Source organism: Platalea leucorodia (genome assembly GCF_965183815.1).
Source record: "Platalea leucorodia genome assembly, chromosome: 12".
In the NCBI taxonomy this organism is placed as follows: Eukaryota; Metazoa; Chordata; class Aves; order Pelecaniformes; family Threskiornithidae; genus Platalea; species Platalea leucorodia.
Window position 1 is genome coordinate 1,060,869 of NC_138834.1, and position 21,857 is coordinate 1,082,725.

The following is a 21,857-nucleotide window of genomic DNA, read 5'->3' on the forward strand; positions in this document are numbered from 1 at the left end:
CTCGCCGGGCCCGGGAGGCGGGGAAGGGCCTCCCCGGCCCTTTGACACCGTCTCGGCAGGAGTTTCACTTCGCTTTCGCCGCCGCCGCCGCCGCTGCTGCAGGCAAACACCCCCGGCTTCGTGACGCCTCCCAGCCACTGATGGGGAAAGCGCCTATAAGGGAGCCACTTTCCCTACGTGCAGGAGAAAAGGAGGGGACGGGGGGGCAGAAGCAGGAGGTGGTGGTTGGGGGGGAAGGGAAGAGAGAAAATAAATTAATAAATCGCAGGGAACGAAGTTGGGGGGAGAGAAACTGAGGCCCCGGGGAAGAAATTGGTGGGGTTATTTATTTATTCCCCCCCTCCCCGGCCCCCTCTCGCTGACAGGGCTCGCTCCGGCCGTTGCGGTGCTCGGCGCTGGCTGCAAAGGGCCCCGGGGAAGTTTCTTGCTCCCCAACGCCCTTCCCGGGGGGGGGACGGAGGGTTTGGGTTGTTTTCTGTTGGGGTTTTTTTTTTTTTTTGAAGCTTCCCTCCCCCCCGTCTGGAAGGAGGGGGGTCTCGCTCGCACCTCCCTGGATGGTGCGGTAGAAAGGAGGGGAGTGAGGGGGTGGGAGGGGGGGCTCGTGGTGGGAGGCTGCCGCGGCTGCTGCTCCTGCATTGGTGTCTCCCCTATGGACGAAAACAGCCCTCTGTCTCCCAAGGCAAATGCTTTCAGTATCGCCTCTCTGATTTCAGTCGCCGCCGCCGCCGAGCAAGCAGGGCAGGCAGCGCTGGAGGAGCCCCGCGGCGGCCGCAGCGCGCCCGCCCGCCCCGGCTGCCGCCCGCAGAAGATGCACTTCAGCACCGTCACCAGGGACATGGAAGGTGAGCGCCGCGCTCGGCCCCGCAGCCCGCGGGGACCGGACCCCGGCCGCCGCGGCTCGGGCTCTCCTCGGGCGGCCCGGCCGGCGGCAGGGCCCGGGCAGCGCTCGGAGCGCGGCCTGCCCGCGGGGCCGCTCGGAGGGGGCTTTGCGCTGCCCCCCGCGCCCCCGCAGCCCTCCCTCGGGCACCCGGGCGCTGCCCCTGCCCCGCCGGCGGCTTCCGACGGCTGCGCCGCTCGGACCCGCGTCTCCTCGGAGGAGCCGGAGCATCCCCGGGCGGCGGCGGGCCGGGGCTCGGCCCCCGCCGGCTCGGCAGCCCCTGTCCGGCCTGGGGGCCGCGGCGGAAAGGGGCCGGAGCCCCCCGGGCGCCGGAGGGGCCGCCCGCAGCCGGGGCGGCCTGTCCCGCTCCGCAGGGCCCGCTCGGGCCGGCGGCCGGGGGCTGCGCGGCCGGGGCGTCCCGGCGCCCCTCGGCGCGGACCCGGGGCTCTGCTCCGGGCCGCGTCTGTTCCCCCTCTCTCGCCCGGGGATGGGAAGAAGGGGGGATTGCCAAAACAGATCCGTCTTCCCCTGTCAGCCGCGGCCCCAGAGCGAGGGACGTTACCTGCAGCTCCGTAGCTACACGGAAATAAGAACCGGTTTCGTTCTTTGAGTTCCCCCCTCCTCTTTTTTTTTTTTTTTTTTTTTGGGGGGGGTGGGTGGGAGTTTGCTTTGTCCCAAATCGTGTGCGGCGAGGGAGGCCTTCTGCAGAGATAGCACGGGCTCTGCACCGCCGCGGCTCTTGGCAGATCTGTCGGGTTTGCAGAGGAAAAAAAAAAAAGAAGAAAAAAAAAGGAAAAAAAATAGAAAAGATCGGAGGCAGGCAGGCAGCGGGAGCAGCGAGCTCCCCGCCTGCCCCGGGGGGAGCGGGGCTGGGGCCAAGCAAAGCGGAAAGGGGGAGGCGCCCCGCTGGGCCGGGCGCGGGGAGGGCGGCGGGCACCCGCGGAGCGGCGCGGAGCTGCGGGCAAGCGGGACCGGAGCGGAGCCCTGACCGCCTGTTTTTGGAATGATTTCAGCTATCTCCAGCCCCTGGCTCACCCAGCTGTCCCATTTTTGCGATGTTGCAGCTTTCACGGCCAACAGCCTGAGCAGCCTGAACGCCTCCGGGGGGTACCACCTCTCCCCCTCCCCGGGGGACCCGTACGGACAGCATGAGCCGCCGCACTACGAGCCCTGCACGGCTCAGCAGCACCCGCACCCGCCGCCCCAGCCCCAGCACGGCTACCCCTTCGGCGGGGCGGCGGCCGGGGCCAACCCGCCGCCCCCCGGCCCCGAGCCGCCCGAGGGCGCCGGGGGAGCCGCCGCGGGGCCGGCCGCCGTCTCGGGCTGCTCGGCGGGGGCGGCCGCCGCGGCCAAGGCGCCGGTGAAGAAGAACCCCAAGGTGGCCAACGTGAGCGTCCAGCTGGAGATGAAGGCGCTGTGGGACGAGTTCAACCAGCTGGGCACCGAGATGATCGTCACCAAGGCCGGCAGGTCAGTGCGAGCCCCCGAGCGGCCCCGGCTCGCCGGCCGCTCCCCCCGGGCAGCCGGGGCGGGAGGGCCCGGCCGCAGGCGGCCGCCTTCGCGGTGTGGGGGAAAACGGAGGCTGGCCAAGGGCGAGCTGCGGGGCGGCCCGGCCCGGCCCGGCGGTCGCCGTCATTTGATCCTCGGGCTTCTCCCGGGTCGGCATCTGCGAGCCCCTGCGGCCCCGAGGCTGCGGGGGAGAACGCGCGGCTCCCGCGGGCCGGAGGCGGCGGGCAGGGGGCCCGGCCCGGCCAGGCCCGGCCCGGGGCAGCCGCGCCGGGCGCTCCGCCGCCGCGCTTCGCCCCCGCTGGGAAGGGCGCGGTGCTCCGCCGGGCGCCCTCGGCTTTCGGCTGCCCCGCACGGGGCTCGGAGCCCTGTTGCGGGGGACGCGGTGCTGCCGGGGCGGACGGCGAGGGCGCGGGGGGAAGAGCAGGCTGGCAAACCCGCCCGTCCCGTACCTGCAGCGAAACAGATTTTTAGCACGGGCGGATCTTTTCCTTCCGGCGGGGACGCAAGCAGCCCCCACCTTGAAACGTCCTCCAGGGCTGCTGCTTTTCCCGACTATCGAGTAACGAGCCCGGCTGAGCCCGGCTCTCCTCGGCCCTGCTCCGGCCGCCGCGGCGCGGTTCCGCCGGCGGCTCGGCTCGGCCCGGCTCGGCCCCGCGGGCCGGGACCCCGCTCCCGGCCGGGGAACAAAGGAAGCGGCTGATGCGGCCGCGTTAGAAACGAGCAAAACACGTGGGGGGGAAGAGGAGCCCCAATTACGGCGGTTAATGACTGCATTTAATTGCGATCGCCGGGAAGCGCCGTGGCCGCGGCGGCTCGGGCAGAGCTGCGGGGCTTTCCCCGCGCTGGCTCCGGGCGAACGCTGCCTTCGGGGGGGCGAGCGCATCGCTCCGGCTCCGGGCTCTTCCCTTGATTTAAAGCGATCCGGCAGCGGAGGGGAGAAACGAAAAACAAACAAATTAACAAATCCGGCGGTGCTCGCTCTCCGTGAGCCCCGGGGAGGGCTGCGGCGGCGGCGGCTGGAGCCCCGGGCACTGCCGCAGCCCCCGTCCCCGGGGCGGTGACCGCGGCCGTGCGCTCCCGGTCTCCCTCCAGCGCTTTTGAGGGTCCCGAAGGTGCAAAAAATGAAATATATTTATATATACGCAGTTAGTTTGGTTTTTTTTTTTTTTTTAAATTAGCAATTTACTAAAACAAAAAAATCACCGCGGTGCTCGGTGGAGCAGCCGCCGGCGGAGGGGCCGGCGCTGGGCTGCGGGACCCCGGGCGCGATTTCCCGCAGACGGAGCCTGCCCCGGCGCCGGGCTCGGCTGCTTTCCTTAGCGGAAAAGGTCGGTCAGGCTCCAGGCGGAGGCTCCCTGCAAACAGGAGCTCTTCGCTCTGGCTTCCCTCGCTCTCCCAGGACAGCGAAGGGATTGCAAATACCCCACTCCAAAAGGGCTCGGAAATGAACCAACTCGATTTGAATCAGGGGCTTTTCCCCCCTCCTTTTCGTTTGTTTTATGACACCGACAAATCTCCAGACAGGCGGGTAAAAACAGGAGAAAACGGGTAAAAACCAGCAGGAAAAGGCTCGGAGAAGGCGCTGCGAAGCCTGTTCTCTCCCAGCGCCTCTGGGCTGGCCCTGCTGTTTGTCTAGGTGGGTCTTATCATCTCGAGTTGTTTGTTTTAAAACTAAGTTTTAAAACAAGAAACACCGGAACCGGAGCTAATGGGGGCTTTTACACCTTTAAAAATAATAATGACAGAGGGAGCGATTGGAAACGTCCTCCAGCGTTTGCTAAAGCGTTACAGCGAGGGAGGCGCAGCCGCCCGACCCGGGCCCGGGCTGGAAGGAGCCGGGGGGCGCAGGCAGCCTTTCCCCGGCGGAGAGCAGCGGCACACAACCAAAAAAGCCCCGGGAAGAGGCGCAGCGGGTCCGGCCCTGCGCCGCGGGAGTGAGCCGGGGGGGGCTCTCCATCTGCGGCTTCGATCGGGTGGTTTTTGCAGCGGGTGTTGGGAGTTTGGTTTTCCAACGGCTGCAAACCCCCTTCCCGAAATGCCGCCCGCTGTCGCTCCCTGCTCGGGAAGCAAATATCCAACAAAACCGGAGCCGTAACGAGCCCCGGCGCATCTCCGGCGTGTCCCGCGGGCCGGGCCCTGTCCCCGGTGTCTGCAGAGGGAGGGAGGGACGGGGGGGCCGCCCCGGCCCCCTCTCTTAGCCCACCCCCGGTCGCATTCGCCCCGCAGCCACTCGAAGGAATCGTGCCCTCCCTGAGCGAGGGACCCGCGCCCCCGGCTCAGCCTGGGGTCCCCGGGGTCTGCGCGGAGCAGAGCGGTGGGGGCAGCCCCGGGGCCGACCTGCCCTGCCCGGCAGCCCCGGGCTCCTCCCGCTCTCCTCTCGCCCCGCGAAGGTGCGGGGACCCGGAGCCCGACCGGGCTCTGGCAACGAAGCGGAGCCGGGAGGGGGCTCGCCGGGAGATCCCCGTTGCCCTCTAGTCCCTGCCCCGCCGGGGGGTGGGTTTGCCCCCCCGGGCTGCGGGAGGGCTCCCGCCGGCCCCGGGGACCGCGCTGCTGCTGTAGCCGCCGCTGTAAAACGGGCGCAGCTCTGGGGGGCGCGGAAACTGCAGAAGCGGGGACTGGGTCCCCCCGCGTCCCCCGCAGGAGGTTCTGGACCTGCCCCCGGCTGCCCGAGCCGCTGCCCCCGGCTCGGGTGTGCGTCCGGGGACGGGGTAATGCCTTGCATCTGCCTCAAATCGGGTCAGCTGGAAGGATGGGGAAACGGCGGGGAGGAAATTCTTTCCACTTGTGTCTCCCCATGGCGAAGGCGGCGGTGCCGCTCGTTCCCCCCGACGGGGCACTTCGGGTGCCCGGCACAAAGGGTCCCGGAGCCGGCGGGAGAGGCAGGGCCGCCAGCGCTGCCCCGGCTCCTCCGTCGGGACGCTGCCGAGGGCCGGGGGACGCGGCAGCCCCTCGCCCCTTTTCCTCCCGTTCCGGCCGGCGGCTCCTGCGCGGGGACCCGGCATCGCAAGCGGGCGGGCACCGGGGCGGCTGGAGGGGAAGGGCCGGGAGGGCTGCGGGGCTCCCGCACCCGGCCCTGAGCATCCCCGGGCCGGCCCCTGGGGCTCCCCGCCGCCCCTCCGCTCAGCTCTCCTCTCTCTCCTCTCTGTGCCAGGCGCATGTTCCCCACCTTCCAGGTGAAGATATTCGGGATGGACCCCATGGCCGACTACATGCTCCTGATGGATTTCGTCCCCGTGGACGACAAGCGATACCGGCAAGTAACGCCCTGCCCGCCCCGCGGGGCCGGGGGATGCGCCCCGGGCCGGGCCGCGTCGGTGCGGGCCGAGGCGGAGCGGCGGGGTGCGGCTGCCCGGGGTCCGCTCCGCAGCGCTGCGGCGCCCGGGGCCAGCCCGGCGCGGGGCGGCAGGGCAGGAGGAGGCAGCTCCTGCCCAGAACAGCCCTCCCCGTCCCGCTGCTCCCCGTCCCCGGCCGGGTTCCCCCCCGGCGCTCCGCGGGTGCCGCAGCCTCTCGGCTGGGGCCGGCGGTGCCGGCCCGGCGGCCTCCGGGGCTGCGCCCTGCCCGCCGGGGAGCCCGCGGGGTGCTGGGGTGAAGAGAGCGGGCGTTGTGCGCTGGGGAGGCACCGGCCGCCCGAGCCGCAACACCCGGCCCTTGTTCCCAGCGGCAGCGTGGGAAGGCCTGGGAAAGCGGCGAGGCGCAAGGCAGCGATGCGGTCTGGTTCGCCACCCCTTCGATTGAAAGACAGTGAAAGGCGCATTATGTATTTAGCTTCAGATCAGGACGCCGAGCCGGCAGCCCGCGTAGGAATCGCAGGGTCCGATATATAAATATTTAGACAGATATCCAAATTCTCAGGGCGTCCTAGAAATGTTTGCTTGTCAAGGGAAGTGGGATATATAACATCCAATTGAGTATATCTTTAAAAAGTAATGTTTCTGCTGGAGTCCAATGGTGTCTAATTCCCCCTGTGCAAACACTGGCTTTTAAAGTAAACACGTGTATAGAAGATTGGTTTCTCTGTTTTAAATGTTACTGTTGAATATGTACTTTGAAAGAATGAAACAAGGCTGCTAAACTCTGGACCTGCTATTAATCTACACATAAATTTCCACTCTTCGCTTAAAGCCAGAACATTACTGTACAGAGGGCTCCCTTTCACCCTTTTTTTTAGGAGAAGGGGGAGCCTTTGTGGCTTCTCTCCCAAATCTGCGCAGGTAGCTATAAGTTTCCTCCGTCCCGCAGATTTCTCTCCCGCCAGTTCCACCGGCGACCTGATAAAACGTTGTTTTCCCGCCGCAAGGAGCCTGGCCGCGGAGCCGGGCTCCTTCCTCCGCTGCCCGGGGACGCGGGAGGGACGGGCGGCCGTGCCTCCCCCCGGCGGGCCGGGAGCCCCGGGACCCCGCGGGTGCTGCAGGGGCGGGCGGGGGCCGAGGCGGCGGGCTGAGGCTGCCTCCCCCCCGGCAGGTACGCCTTCCACAGCTCCTCCTGGCTGGTGGCCGGCAAAGCCGACCCCGCCACCCCCGGCAGGGTGCACTACCACCCCGACTCCCCGGCCAAAGGGGCGCAGTGGATGAAGCAGATCGTCTCCTTCGACAAGCTCAAACTGACCAACAATTTGCTGGATGACAACGGGCATGTAAGTGCTCCCGGGGGAAGGCGTCAGACGCGGGGCTGCCGCGGGGGAGCCCCCCGCCGCGGGGTGCCCCCGCCCCGGGCTCCGCGGCCCGGGGAGCCGGCAGGGCCGGGGCCGCGCTCTCCTCCTCCATGCTCCGCCTGGATCAGTTATTGTCTCCTTGCTCGTTTTATCATTCAGATCATTTTGAACTCCATGCACAGATACCAGCCGCGTTTTCACGTGGTCTACGTGGACCCCCGGAAAGACAGCGAGAAATACGCGGAGGAGAACTTCAAAACCTTCGTCTTCGAGGAGACGCGCTTCACGGCCGTGACCGCCTACCAGAACCACCGGGTGAGGCGGCGGCGGGGCCCGCGGCAGCGGAAAAGGGGGGCCGGGGCCGCCGCGGGGGTGCCGGGGTGCGGGCGCGCCCGGCGCTGGCTCAGCCCCGCTCCCGGCCGCGGCGGGGCGGCTGCGGGGGCTCCGCCTCCCCCTCCCCATCTGCTAAAGCCATTCCGGGGCCGCGCAAGGAACCCGATAGCCGGGGAGCCGCGCCGCTGCCCGCCGGGGAAGCGCCGTGAGCCCCGTCGCCAGCTTCCCCGGCCCGGGGGACCTCATCGCCTGTGTAAACCCGAGACCGGGGCTAGCTGGGAAACTACAGGCTTCCCGCTGCGAAATGTCACTCACGATTTGTTTGGATAAATCTGCGATTTTACTTCTCTGAGCTGGTGGCGGTCTGTTCCTGCCCAGAACGCAGTTACATGTTAAAAACCGCAACACGCCAGCCCACCCTCCCGAATCTGATGCGGATTTCTGGGCAGCGCGTAATCCAACTGCGTCTCTAAATCGCACCAGCGTCGCGCAAAGAGCGGGAATCCCGGCCGCGAGTGCGGAGGGGGCTCCGCAGCGCTGCCCCGAGCCGCCGGGCTCCGCGCCGGGGCCGGGGCCGTCCCGGGGCTGTCCCCCAGCCGAGGCTGTCCCCCAGCCGGGGCCGTCCCCCAGCCGCCGCGGGGGCTCGGAGCGGGGCAGCCGGGGTCCCCGCCCGCAGCAGGGCTGCGCCTTTAAGGGGCTCCGGAGTCCCTCCCCGGCTGGCATTTGCCTGATGGCTCCGGACAGCTGCTCTGTCTCTCCTGCTTTCTATCAGTTTGACCTCTAAGGCTGGAACTGTCACTGAGGGGCTTAAAGTTTGTTTTTCAACCCATTCCGGAAACTCACAATCACATACTTTATCCGTGGATTTGCTTAAATATAGAAAATGTCCTGCCTTCTCCCCAGCGAATTAAATAAATACATAAGTATGATTTATCCAGTGATTTGTCTTAGCTGCTCCGGTGGTGACCCATATAATGTGGCATTTTCTTACAAGTGCATTTACACAGCCTTTGCAGCCGCGTTGGGCTGCCTCTCCCTTCGCCTTGAACTCGTATTAGGTAGCCTACCAGCCCGCATTTTCTAACGGGGGAAAGCACGTTTGTGCTCTGTGGCAGAGTGCGCCTGGCTCCACCGGCCACCCCGGCCCTCTCCGTTGGACCAGGCACCGCCGGCTCCCAAAGCCTGCTCGGGGACACGCTCGCTGCCTGACCGGGGAGCCCCGCGTGTGCCACTTTGAGACATTGCTCCGCTTCTCCTTACAGATCACGCAGCTGAAGATCGCCAGCAACCCTTTCGCCAAGGGATTCAGAGACTGCGACCCTGAGGACTGGTAAGGCTGCGTCTTTATTGACTACGACTGCACCCCACTCTCGCCCCCAGTTTAGCATGCGCCTGCGCAGCGCGCATTTGCACGAGGCTCGCACAGAGTTCGGGGTACGCTGGGTCAGGCCCCCTTTGCCAGCTGCAGCTCGCAGCAGCAGTGGTCTAAGCACTCATTCTGTGGGACCGTCGGCTCCGTATCACCGCTCCCCTTCTTCTTCTTCCAGGCCCAGGAATCACAGGCCAGGGGCTCTTCCTCTCATGAGCGCTTTTGCCAGATCCCGGAATCCAGTCTCTTCCCCGGCCCACCAGAATGGGACAGAGAAAGGTGAGAGCCCCCAGGGGCCGGGCCAGCCCGTCACCCTGGCCTGCTGGCCCACATGGCCAGCCTCGGCGCATGCATGCTTGGGGCCCGCCTTGCTCGCCATGCCAGCGCGCAGCTGCCTGCAGTGGGCACCGCTCCATTGCTCGTCAGCTTTGCACTACCTCCTAGTTTTTAAACAAAAATAGCCACCTTCATAGCCTAATTAATTTTTCTCAGGTCTAAACCACTCACTGTTGTTGTACTTCGGCAACTTTGCCGCTTTAAAAACACCGCCCTTTCCCTTCAGTGTCCCATTTTTGACTTTTCTGCGGCCAGTGCAGCTTTTCGGGCAGGGACGCAGCGAGGGCCGCTGGCTCCTGCTGGCACTGCCCTTCGAACGCGCCCCGGCAGCGCGTTCCGCGCCGACCCGCTCCCGTTGGGGAGCCGCAGCCGGGTCGAGCAGCCCCTCTGCCCGTTGACTCCCATTACGCAGAGCAACCAACTGCAAAGGCAACCGGGGGCCTTTCTTGCACACGCTCCGGGCTTGCAAAATAAAGGGAAGTCTGTATTTGTTTAGTGTTACACAATTGCAGAACCTCAGGCGTGTGGCGGCCTGCCGGCCGGCGCGGCGCCGCCTCTGCCCTCGGAAGGCCCCGGCCCGCGGCCCCGGCCGCGCCGCGCCCCCGCCGCCGGTGCCGCCGGTGCCGCCGGTGCCGCGGGCCGGGGCCGCGCGCTGACGCTGTGTGCCCCCGCAGATGCCGCCGAGAGCCGCCGGGAGTACGAGCGGGAGGCGGCCGGCGGGACGCCGCTGCACGCCGAGGCCGCGCACCAGCAGCTCATGTCCCGCGTCCTCAGCCCCGCGCTGCCGGGCGCCGGCGGCCCCGGGCTGGTGCCGCTGGGCGGCGGCCGGCCCAGCCCGCCCCACCACGAACTGCGCCTGGAGCCCGCCGCCTCGGAGCCGCTCCACCACCACCCCTACAAGTACCCGCCGGCGGCCGCCGCCTACGACCACTACCTGGGGGCGAAGAGCCGGCCCGCCCCGTACCCGCTGCCCAGCATCCGCGGGCACGGCTACCACCACCACCACCACCACCACCACGTCAACGCGGCGGCCGCCAACGTGTACTCGCCGGCCGGCGCCCCCGCCACCTACGACTACGGGCCCCGATAACGGCGCCGCCCGCGCCCCGCGCGGCCGCCGACGGCGCGAGAGACCGGCGGCGGCCGCGCGTGCCGCGACCGTTACCGCCCTGCCCGCCTTCCCGCCCTTCCCTCTCTTCCCGCCTTACGAGCGAGCTGATAGGCCGGCTTGGCCTGACCGACAACCGGAGAGCCCAATCGCAGGAAGCGGCGGCCCGCCGCCCGCTCCTCAGCCGTCGGCGGGCCGCGAGGGCGGGCGGCGGCGGCGCGGGGCCGGGCGCTCCCGTCGCGGTGTGACCCGCAGCTGCACTTTGATAAATGAAGCCATATGTCGTTATCTCCCTTCTCCCTGCCCCATCTTGCGGATGCCCCGCGAGCGCGCCGGGGACCGCCGGGCCGCTGGGAAGCGGTGGGAGGACGGGGCAGCGGCAGCGGCGGGGCGACTCGGCCCCCTCCCACTCGCCCGCCGCGTCTCCTGATGGAGATTCGGTGTTGCCGCCCGTTCTGGCGGTGCCACGGGTGTTTCCCAGCGCAGCGGAACGCGTAACGTTAGCAGGGAGCCGGGAGGGCCGCCAGCAGCGCCGCACACCCGGCCCCGGCCGCGGCGGGCCCCGGGACGCGGTCTCGTTGTGCGCCCGCCGAGCCGAGCCGAGCCGCTCTCTTAGCGGCCGTTCTCTGAGGAGACTGCCGGAGGAAGCAGAGTTTAGCTTAAGGGAACACTTTGAATCCTCACTGTCAGAACTAATTGTCCACTTCTCCCCCGGTCCTGCCCCGCTCGTGAGTTTTGGGGTTCACTGGGGCAGCTTAACCACAACGGCGTTTTCCGGAGCTGTTGAGAGGAGCCGGTGGCCAAGAGCGCGGCCACGGACAGCTGCTTGTTCTCACAACAGTGGCTGCTCCGGCTTAAGAACCAGCTGGGGTGGGGGCAATACCCGCAGAGCCCAGGCCGCGCATCCTCAGCAGTAGTTTGTAGACTGGCTGCTTCCCAGGCAGCCTCGCGGTGCTGCCTTGCTACACCCTTCCCGGGCCCTTGGTGCTCCCCGCTGAGAGGCGCCTTTTAGTGGAACTTCAGGGTTTTTTCCCCAGAATGCCTCACCCCTTATATTGGGCTGACCCAAACTGCAGTAGTCCCAAAGCACCTATTCTGCACCTACCTGCTTGCTGCATCTTCCCTCTTAGAGCTGGTAAGTACTTTTTTCTTTTTTTCTTTAATATCTTCCTTCAGTAGTCTTTCCTTATTGTTGAAAAGATGGGCCTGTTCATCACAGTTTCTGCAGTGATGTGTTTTGAATAGTTGGCTTGCGGTTTTTTGTCAGATGCTCACGGAAGGGCAGTCCCTTTGTGTTCAGAGAAGGTATTGAACAGCTCCTCAGCTGCGTTGGTATACAGTATTATGAACGCTCTTCTGATTTTTCCACATGACTCTATGAAAAGAAATGTTTTTGTTTTTTTTTTTTTTTAAGTAAGTCCTCTATTCATCCACGTTTGTGCATTTTCACTACAAACCTTTTAAAACATAATCCTTCCCTTGTGCAGGTGGCAGTGTTAATAGCAATGTTTATTCCATCTCTGGCAGTGGGCTTTGGGCTTCCAAAACTTTTTGGAAGGGATTAAGAAGGGATACAGGCTAACATGAATATTTTATGTAATTTTTTTTTTCTGTTATAAAAAATATATCTGGATCCATGAAAAAGACTTGTGCAAGAAATATGTATTTTATTTGACATTTGCAGTGAATTGTGAGATTCTTAGTGTCTGACTAAATCATAATTAATGTTCCCGGAAAGGTTGGTGTAAAATAGCCTTGTGCTTATTATTAGTCAGCGGGAAATGGCTCTTGGATGTGCTCTGTTGCTTTGCCGCTGTTATTTCAGAGTTTTCAGTATGAGTTGTTATCTGTAAACCGATTAGTGCCAAAGCTTTGGTCAAACGTTTAATGAAGTTGTAATATTTATTATTTCTTTCAAAGATTATACAAACACTTTTTTTTTTTTCCTTGATAGTTGCAGTGTAGGAAAAAAGTGAAGACAACCAAAGAATCATATCTGCAAACAGTGTAGATACATGTAGATATTTGTAGATATATGTAGATAATCTTATTTCATTTAAATTGAAAAGACATTGGACAGTGACATTTATAAATGTTTTTCCTCTTCTTTCTTTCTTTCATTTCTTGTTTGATTACTTGTGTGTATTTGTCAGTTTGTCTGCTCTGAAGTCTAAACCTCCCCTACAAAACGAGGTCCCTTAAATAAGGAGGGATGCTAAACTGGCGTTGTTCAGTCTGAGCAAATAGCGAATCTCCATAGGCGAGTGCTCCCTCCCTTCTGGCTCCCTGCTTGCTGGAGCTGCCCACGGTTGTAGCTTGTAGCCATCTCTATCAGTCTATCAGTATGCAACAGCTTGCAGGGTCGGGGTCCCAGGCTTCCCTTTGTATTTGTAAGCACCAGTTCTCTTTGAACATACCTGGAGCGCTGCAGGAAGTGCCGCTGGCTCTCAGGGCAGACTGGCCACGCACCTTCTCAAACGTACTTTACTGCGCAAGAGCTGAGAGGACTGCGTGACCCAAGACACCAGGACTAAACTGTGCTCTTACAGAAAGTGGGTCAAGGTCCTTGCCTTGATTGTAGGAATTTTAATTTATCTCTATTAGAAGAAGAGAAAAATCATAGAACTTCAACCTATGGCTGCGGGCAGTGGGCCCTCAGGATCACCAGTCTGTCCTCTGTGCTAGAAGAACCACTACAGAAGTCTTGCGTCTGAATGGGAAGGAGAGACCATGCAGCTGTATCAAGACTATGTTTTTAACTATGAAAATGGTATTTCTAACCTTGCTTTTAGGCCATCAACATGCAAGGTGCTTATATATGTTAGTATTAAGCATGTTAGCAGTCCATTTCATGTCATGTTTTAGTCCTTAAATCAGGCTTCCTCGGGGCTTTGACTAGTGTTTCCTCCTTGTATAGCCATGTCTGTTTCACTGGATGGGAGTGTTCCAGATATGGAAAGCAGTGTTATTTTTCTATCGCAACAAAAAATCCACGTCAAACAAACAAAAACCCCATAACACTGCCCACTGAGTAGTAGAAGCCTTTTGAAAATCACAGAAAAGCTGTAACACTTAAATTTCATGTTACCGGGCAGCCAGTTAGTCAAGGTATATCATGTACAGGCCATGCCTTATCTATATGCATTGCAGTTTCATTTGAAAAATGACTTTGTATGATTTGATTACATGTATGTTTAAACTTCACGCAGTACATGCTGTCACCAAGGTCCATGGCACATACTCGGAAAGAAGGCTGCAGCATTTCCAGACAGTACTTCCACTGATGCTCGTCTCAAGTCACACATAACACTGTGTATTTAAAAGCTGCTGGTAAAACAGGCCCAAGCACAGAGGTTACAAGCACCCTTTGTCTCTTCCAAACAGGGCTAGAGAATAAATTAGCCATGTGGCTCCATTTTCCAGAGGTACAGCCTGAATTTACTGATTGCTCCCAAGGTCTGAAAACTGCATCACTTACCTCAGTGGATAAATAAAGGATTAGGCAGCCACAGGTGAAGCAAGGGAGGTCTTTGCTTGATCACTTACCCAAACACTGGGGATAGCTCAGGTTTTCAGGAATTCTTTGTTGTTGTTTTTATTTTTTCCTTGCTAATGGATCTGACTAAATTTGATGTAGGATAGGGGCACGGGGATGAGACTTCTGTGTGCTTGCAGTGTTCATGCACACTGTTTACACACTTCATGGATGTTCTTTTTAATCTTTCCTCCTGTTCAGGGAGACCCTAGAACTGCTTTGGGTGGAACTGTGAAGGTGGTCCCTGCTAGGTGCCTCTTAGCATCAGCCAGTCTCAAGCACACATGCTCACGGCCATCGCCAGGGGAGCAAGTGCTCTGCTTTCCCTCATGCGACAGTCTGCGTAACTGTGGGTTGCAGTGTGGAGAATGACCCGAGGACTGCAGTTAGCATAAAAAGGCATTTTGCAGCCACCAGGCCACTGGGGACAGTGTGGGTCTCCCATGAGCTGGGGGCTTCCTAGTGCATTGCCTCAAGGAGCCATGGCTAGCGGGGCTGCCTGGCTCAGGGCCACCTCAGCTGGCGTGCTGGCCTCCCTGCCAAACAGACCTCATTCTCTCCAGCAAGTGGATTTCAGCTTGTGACGCCTGGATCCCTGGCCAAGGGGCAGTCGCACCTTGACCTGGTCCGAAAGGAATAAGAAAAGCAGGTTCACTTGTGCTGTGCAACATTCAGCCTGTGTAAAGGGATCCCTATAGCTGCTGGAAACACGTTAGGCACCCGCAGGTTAGGTCTGGGGGCGGCGGCTGAGCCCCGCCGCCCCGGGGAGCTCCGGAAGAGCTACCGCAGCGGTACTTGCGAAGCAAGTTTTAGCGCCTTCGTCCCAGGAGCTCAAGAAGTTGCTGTGCTCCTGTTGAACGCGTGCACATACACGTTATGGGTCCCGCTGCTTCCCCTCCTGGTGTTCAGTTTCCTGACGGGTTGAAACCAAAGGCGTTTTTGCTGGCAGAGCGTCGAGGCGGCGGGTGCGATGCTCTGACCCGCCCGCCCTTCGTCTTAAACCGCCTGTGTGGCCGGAGCCGCTGGGCCTCCCCTCCCCTCCCCTCCCCGCCGGGCACCGGGCACCGGCACCGGGCACCGGGCACCGGCACCGGCACGGGCACGGCGGCCGCGGCGGCGCAGCCGGCTCCCTCCGCAGGGGAGAGCTGGGCATCGCACGCCCAGAACCGAGCCTTGGAGAGCTTTGCCAGAGCTCGCAAATGTGCGATCTGAGAGAAAAATACAGACTTGTTTTATAAAGCAAAGATGTGATCGTCGAAGCACAAGGGCATACATAAGGAAGGGCAGTAATCTGTGAGTCAGAATTTGAGGATAATCGGCCAGCAATAATTCAGCTGTTCCTATAAGCTGGTGTTCCAAAGAGTGCAGTCTACGAGTGTAGAGGCTAGTATGTGTGTACGTATGTAACTTTTTTCTAAAGGTATGCGTTTTTTTTCTTCATTTAATTATCCTAGTTCAATTGATCAGCAAGATAATTAATTTACATGAGTGTTTGGCACAACTAGATGAAAGCGACCGTACCCAAAGATTTCTGTTACTGGCTGTTATCATGAGCACAGTGCATGCTTATAAAATGTGCTCTCTATTAAAGCGAGACACCCATTGTCTGTGGGAATCTAGTTAGTGTATCAGAGGTTTGCTAATCTCCAAGAACAGTATTTCATACTTTTTTTTTTTTTTTTCTGCCCAGTATGTTGTACACACGATCAGTGCAAAAGGCAAGAGCTGGTTTTGAAGATATACATTAATTTTGAAAAATATGGACATGTCCCATATACACTATATATGTACATGTATAAGTCTGCTTTTCAAAGGTCCTCCTCCCTCCAGGAAATCTATGTAAAGTACTGTATGTGTTGCATATGCCAGAAAAATGCACTCATTCCCCCCCATTAATAGAAATGACCTATTATAAATTTACCAAAGATACCATAGTTTTATAAATTGACCACATATGTCTGTGTAATATATTTATTATATCACATTTCATAGCATTTCTGTTTTATGAAATTCAGCCTTGAATATGTCACATATGTTTTGCATATATGTGCAATAGTCAGCCAAGTATATCCGAGTAAAGTATGATAGATGTGTTCTTTCCATATGGGAAATTAAATGTTTTTCCAGATTTTTTAAAGAAGTTTATGAAGAGCAGCCTATACAAAATAATTACAATAAATCACTCACTTCTATTTAGGTTAAAATTATAAATTTGAACTAGTAACAAAGTGTTTAAGAACAAAAGCCAGAAGAGTCACATTTAGGACCTAATTCTATAAGGAGATGGAGCAGCATAAAGGGAAAGAGAACACAGGGATTTTCAAGGCTGGCTGCTACACGGTGTAAAATCATGCAGACTTGTATAGCAACTTCCATCTTATGCTCCCAGCGTGATTCTGCAGCTGATAACGGATAGCCTCTCGTCACCTCCGAGAGAGGATGAACATTTCCTACAGCGTGCCTCGTTGAGAAAGCAAGTGCCCTTTGACGTCTGGTCTAGCCTGAGTTCTAGTTACAGAACTTTGTAGTTCTGTATGAACAGCTCTTCGTGGTCATTGGTAGCTGGAGAAGGAAGGGGTATGTTTGCCTGCAACCAAATGCGCTCTCACTGAAGCTAGCTCTGGTACCCAGCGCGCCGGCTGGCTCCGAGGGCAGGGCAGGACACTTGTGCTGCTGGTGCTGTGTTCTGTACCTGCCTCTCACGGGGTGATTGCACAAGTGCCCCGGTACCCAGCCTGAAGTCCTTGGGCTGTAGCTGTAAATTGCCAAAGGAACTAAAACCAGAATAAACAACACGTAAAACTTATTGAAGCACCTTCCTGCGAGGTGTTTGCACTGTTAGTCTTTCAGTGGTCTTAGCTTGGCCGATGGACAAAGGCTCTGCGTTTGTGTTTGCTTTTTCGCTCTGCTTGCGTAGTGCTCCCATTGTCCCTCGTTCCGGGGGGCAGGCGGCGCTCCTTCTTTCTCCCTCGGTGCTCCAGCCTGCCTGCTTCAGCTGCCTTTTGGCCGGGGTGTGAGCTCCAACAGCGGCAGTCAGCGCTAGCACCGAGAGCGGCGGGGTTGCAGGTAAAGCCGTCCAGTTCCAATCATCTTAAAAGGGCAGAGGAGGGCTGGTGAGAGGGGAGTGCAGCGGCGCTCCTCCCAGGCTGATTTTTTTTGAGCACTGCTTTACACATTTCTTTTATTTCAGCAAACATGAAGTGAGTCTTTCATTCTATTCCCTTTCCTGCTTGTTGTCAACTACTTCAAACCAGATGGGCTCAAGAGATAAAACTATAAAGACTCAATGTCTCTATTTAGCATGATGCCAAGTCTGCATGCCATCAAAATATCCGAGTCAAAAAAAGGTCTGAAAAGACAGTACTTACCATAAGTATTATGTTAAAAGCAGCCTAGATGCTTTTCTGTGAACACAGACAATGTGTCCATGAATCACTGAGATTTTTTATCAGCAATTTTTTTAATTACCATCAAGACAAATGCCATGTCCACATTCTGTGCCATGTTTAAAGTTATTATGTAGGCCCAATGCACCAGCCTTCCTCCTACCTATGTCAGAACATGTTTATAGCAAGCAGTGCCATGGGTGCCTGAAAAATGTACTGTTGCATGCATGAGATGCCAGAGCTACGGAGCAGAATAATGGCTCAGCATTTTAACATCCTCCCTAGATTCCCTGATCCGGTCGTAATCAGGATCAATCAACTCTGCAGCTGGTAGGAAAGAGAGATCATTGCTGTTCAGAAAGTGCCACAGAATTTCTATATTTTTTTGCTGCCCTAGTTTACATATACTGTGAATAAAAACTAGGAGGAAACGGCATCCAGCTGTAATCTCAATCTAATGTAACAGCTTTTTTTTTTTTCAAATTAGAACTTCAAATTGTAATAGACAGTTGTTAGAATGAATATTTTTTCACTGCCGTGTCACTCTCCTGTAAGGAGATAGTCAGTACTGCTCTGGGATGGTTTTTCTGCAGTGCATGTGGCTGCTTCGAGACCTCAGTCCCTCCCCCTGCTATGTCCAGTGGTACTGTAACAGCTGGCATTACAACTGTTCATAGTAGAGAAATAAATATGTGCTTCCCTGGGTGAGCACAGGCTTATTTAGAGGTGTAGGCTGTGGTTTACAGGATTTCCTAGTGTTCCGACACCTTTTAAAAAGCATGGTGGGGAGGTAAAAGCAAATACTTCTGAAAGTGAAATGACCTGGTGTACAAGTTTAGAAAGACAGGCCTATTGCCATATGCTCGCTCTAGGTCCATCCTGAGTGATGTACCTCACTCCTTGTCCTTTTCCCATAAGGAATCTGGCACCTCGCTGGAGGTGGTTTGCTTCAAGGCCCTTCGTGCTTTCCAGAATCTTTATCTGACCTGACTTACAGCGGCAAGTTGCTTCTTCCTTTTGATTTGCCTCCCTCGCCCCCCTTTCCCCTCCTCTTATGATACTGCACTGCAAATCAAATTCCTCTGAGATAAGTCAGAATAAAGCAGTGCTCAGTAATGCTGCTGGAACATACAGATATATTTCATGCCGTTAATCAGATGAGCAAAACATTCGCAACTGAGAGATTATGTTGCTATGGTCCCAACTATGCGGTTTAATAATACATTATAGTGTCAAAGTTTTTGTGATAGATTGTATTGAAGGGGATTAAACCACTAATAGTTAAAATTTACCTCCTTAGACATGAGCATTAAAAGTGTTTGGGGGTGTGTATCACTACTAAATGTATTTGGGGGGGCGTCACTACTCTGGAACAAAATTCTTAATAGGCTGAACTGATGATAGCTTTAAAAATGCATAGGGGAGCAGGTGGCTCAAGCCACACAGACCTGTTATTTCGTGGTGTTTGCTAAGGGGTGGTGGTAAATAAAACCAGACACGAGGAAGGCTGAGTGACTAACCAGCCCAAACTCTGGCTGCTGGTCTTGTCTTGACCAAAAGGGACGAGAGCATGTGGTAAGGTTAGGGGACGGAGAATATGGTATCCAGAATATGGCTACTTGCTACTTTGATGTTGTTGGCAAGTTTCATGACTGGTATGCTTCAATTTAAGTCTGTTTAAAAAGTTACATTTCTCTCATCTGCTGTATCTGATAGTACAGACAGGAGGGGTTTGTTTTGTTTTGTTTTGTTTTTTGCGTTTAATTTCATACTCTGAGATCTTTAAATGAATTGCCAAAAAACCCAGTATGATCTTAATTCTGGATAGTTTTCTTCACATTATAAAAGAAACCTCTAGCATGCCGCAGAAGAGTAGGGCATGGATTAAACACAGCCAAGTTTACTTGGAAAAATTACTCTAGTAAGGGGACCCAGGCTGGAATTTCAGACTACTACAAACAACACAAACCCCATGCCTTCTTCTTTAGTCATTGCCATCACTTTCTTGGTAGCACACTGGTCATGCTTCAACATCAACCTTTGTCTCTCAGCATTGCTGTAACGTTGTCTAGTGTTAATCCAGGCCGTCACGTGCCGTGTTTTATGTAATGATCCATACTTTCACACCACAGACACACAGCCAGAAAAGGCAACACATTGATTTAGCACTCGGTAATCCTTGTTTAATCCCTAGTCCTTTGGTTTACATCACTAACGTGGCTCCTGCAGTAGTCACTGTTCTATCTTTGTTCTTGGCAGACTGAATTAAAGGAAAGATTTATTAATTTGTAAGTTGGCTTTGTAGATGCATCTTAAATGTACTAAAAACCGAAGCAGCCCAGAAGCCGCTATTGACTTAACTATAAAAATCTGCTCTTTAAAACTCAAACCTTTGCAACAATCCAAGTCAAGCTGCAGAGAGTAATTTATTGGCTTACTAATGCAATTGCATTGTATAGGGCTAAGTTTAACAACTGTCTCATTGCAGGCCCTCAGCCTACTTCCCTTTTCACTCATTACTACAAATACAATTAATCTCCTCTTTCCTTGCTCATCTACACCTAGGACTGCAGTGCTTCATGGCTCATGTACTGATAAGAGAAAGGGGTTGGAACTAATGGATTCATTTGCAAAAAATGTTAGAGGGTCAGAGATCACCATTCATTCCAGCGGTGATAAATATTCCATGTAATTGCTGCACAAATGCTAGTGTTTGGGATTGATTTCTATTAGTTTATGAATGCTGGTTGCTTTCTTCCCTCTCACAGTGCCAAAGACGATAATTCTTGGGAGGAAGCCTTTTGTAATAATTTAGCTGTCATCGCCTTCACTCCTGAATCCTTTAGGCCAGGTACAGGCTAGCCCTGTTCCTTTCTGGCAGGTGAGCTTCCAGAGCTAGCTCCAGCAGCTTAAGGTGGCTCTTCACTCACAACCTTCCTGCTAGCAAGTCAGCTGAAACCTCGCGTGGTGACCATGCTCGTGTTACAATTGTAAAGAGCTTTAGTTTTTCTTTTGGGAAAAAGAATTGTTAATTTCCTAGCTGCAATCAGACAACCGTATTTTACTGTCTATAGCAATATAGACTGTCTTTCCTGCTGGAAATCATTCTACTTTGGGAAAGTCCCGGTCAGTTCCTTAAGCAAATAAACTTTTAGAAGATTGTAATTCACTTTCTATGGCATTTAGGCTCAACTCTAAATCAAACTAATGATGTAGTCTGGTTGCTCATTTCAAGGAAACTATGACGTGAAAAAAAATTAAAATTCCCTTTACTGAGTGTTTAAATAAAATCAGTAGTGATGTAAAGTGTTAATGAATTAATGTTGTAATGTGCAAAAGTATCACATGGATAGTGCTTTGGTAATGGGAAGTAAGTATAGGATGGGTCTGTTCTTGCAAGCAGATCTGCAACATGTGTCCATCCTCTTGAAGCTGATGAAACTCTTTACCTCTGTGTCTGTCTGCTCGTAAGATTGCAGATGCGGTTCATGCCCTCATTTTCAATTTGTGCTTGCATGACTGAGTTTATTTTTAAATCTACCTAGTCAGACAAACATAAATATTTAACCCCCAGCAAAGGGTGGTGAGTTAGCTGTGAAGGCACATAGTAATCCTCAGAGTATCTTCCAAAAGACCTATTAATAAATCTAAACATCCCTTGTGAGTCTCCATAATGACTTTAGACACCAATGCTGACAGGAAATGGTGTTTTTCAGAGAAAAGAATATACTGAAATGTTCCTAACTTTCAGGCTGTGATCCAGTAGCATTCTTATTAAGACATGGGGTATTAATCCATTCTTCCTAGGGGGCTGCCACGGTGCCAATATCATAGTATTTGCATCAAAAGTTTTTTCCTGCAGTGGATGTAAGATGCACAGGCCTTCGTTAAAGATGCATTTTGCATACTGCTTTGGGACCTGAGGTCTAGAGCACAGGAGGGAAGTACCGTGTGTGGGTGGCTGTGCGCCAGCCCATCAGCCAGCCGTGCCAGGAGCAGAAGCCAGGCTGTGTCAATGCCTTGGAGCCTCACAGTGGCCCTGGAGGATTAGGTGCTCATAGCTGGCATTCAGAGCAAGGGGTGTGCTGAGCGTGGAGCTGCCCTGAAATGCTGGAGGGGTTTGCATCTTAGTCCCTGCTCCAGTCTTGAAACTGGCTTCTCACCACTTGCAATATTCTCCGGTGGCACAGCTGCCGTTTCCTGGCAAAAGGATGAGAGGAGAGCGTGATTACTTCTTCTCTACCGCGACCAGGCTTGGCCCTTCTCATTTCCTACAGTAACCATTCACCCAAGATAGGCCAGCCCTGGATTGCCTTTCCTTTTCTGCTGGATTTCAGGGACTATGTCTCTTGTGGGTTGGTTTTGGTTTGTGGGTTTTTTTTTTTTTTTTTAGTGATAAGCTGTGGAAACTTAAATTTTGCTCAGAAGCTAAGTTTTTCAGATAGTCTAAAAGTGTGTTGGGTTCCAGCACTGAGCAGTCCCATGCCTGTTGTACCAGGAGTCCCAAGAAGGCATTCCTGGGCTTGAGCCATGCAAAACGATGGTAGCAGTTGTGCCTGTAACCCTGTAGCAACAAAGGGGTTGGGGGGATAACGTGCTCATTTTTGACACAGGACACCTAGATCCATGCTTGAGGAGGTGCAGAGCTGGTTTTTCACCTTCCCGGACAGTGCCCCACCACCAGCTTGACAGTGCTTTTTTACGGCATGGGCCTTCATCACCTCTCACTTTGAGGCTGTTGAGTAAAAAGGTG

The 21,857-nt window shown here is 56.1% G+C and overlaps 1 protein-coding gene across 1 annotated transcript; it reads left to right on the forward strand.

Annotated features, from left to right (window-relative positions):
* Positions 1 to 793: 793 nt before the first annotated feature.
* Positions 794 to 10,165, forward strand: TBX1 (T-box transcription factor 1; the record flags this gene model as incomplete). The annotated part of the gene is made up of 8 exons (XM_082325462.1): positions 794 to 842; positions 1,942 to 2,347; positions 5,538 to 5,639; positions 6,848 to 7,019; positions 7,197 to 7,352; positions 8,633 to 8,700; positions 8,918 to 9,018; positions 9,750 to 10,165. The coding sequence occupies exons 1-8, from the start codon at positions 809 to 811 to the stop codon at positions 10,163 to 10,165; spliced, it is 1,455 nt and encodes a 484-aa protein (XP_082181588.1). The 5' UTR covers positions 794 to 808.
* Positions 10,166 to 21,857: the final 11,692 nt, after the last annotated feature.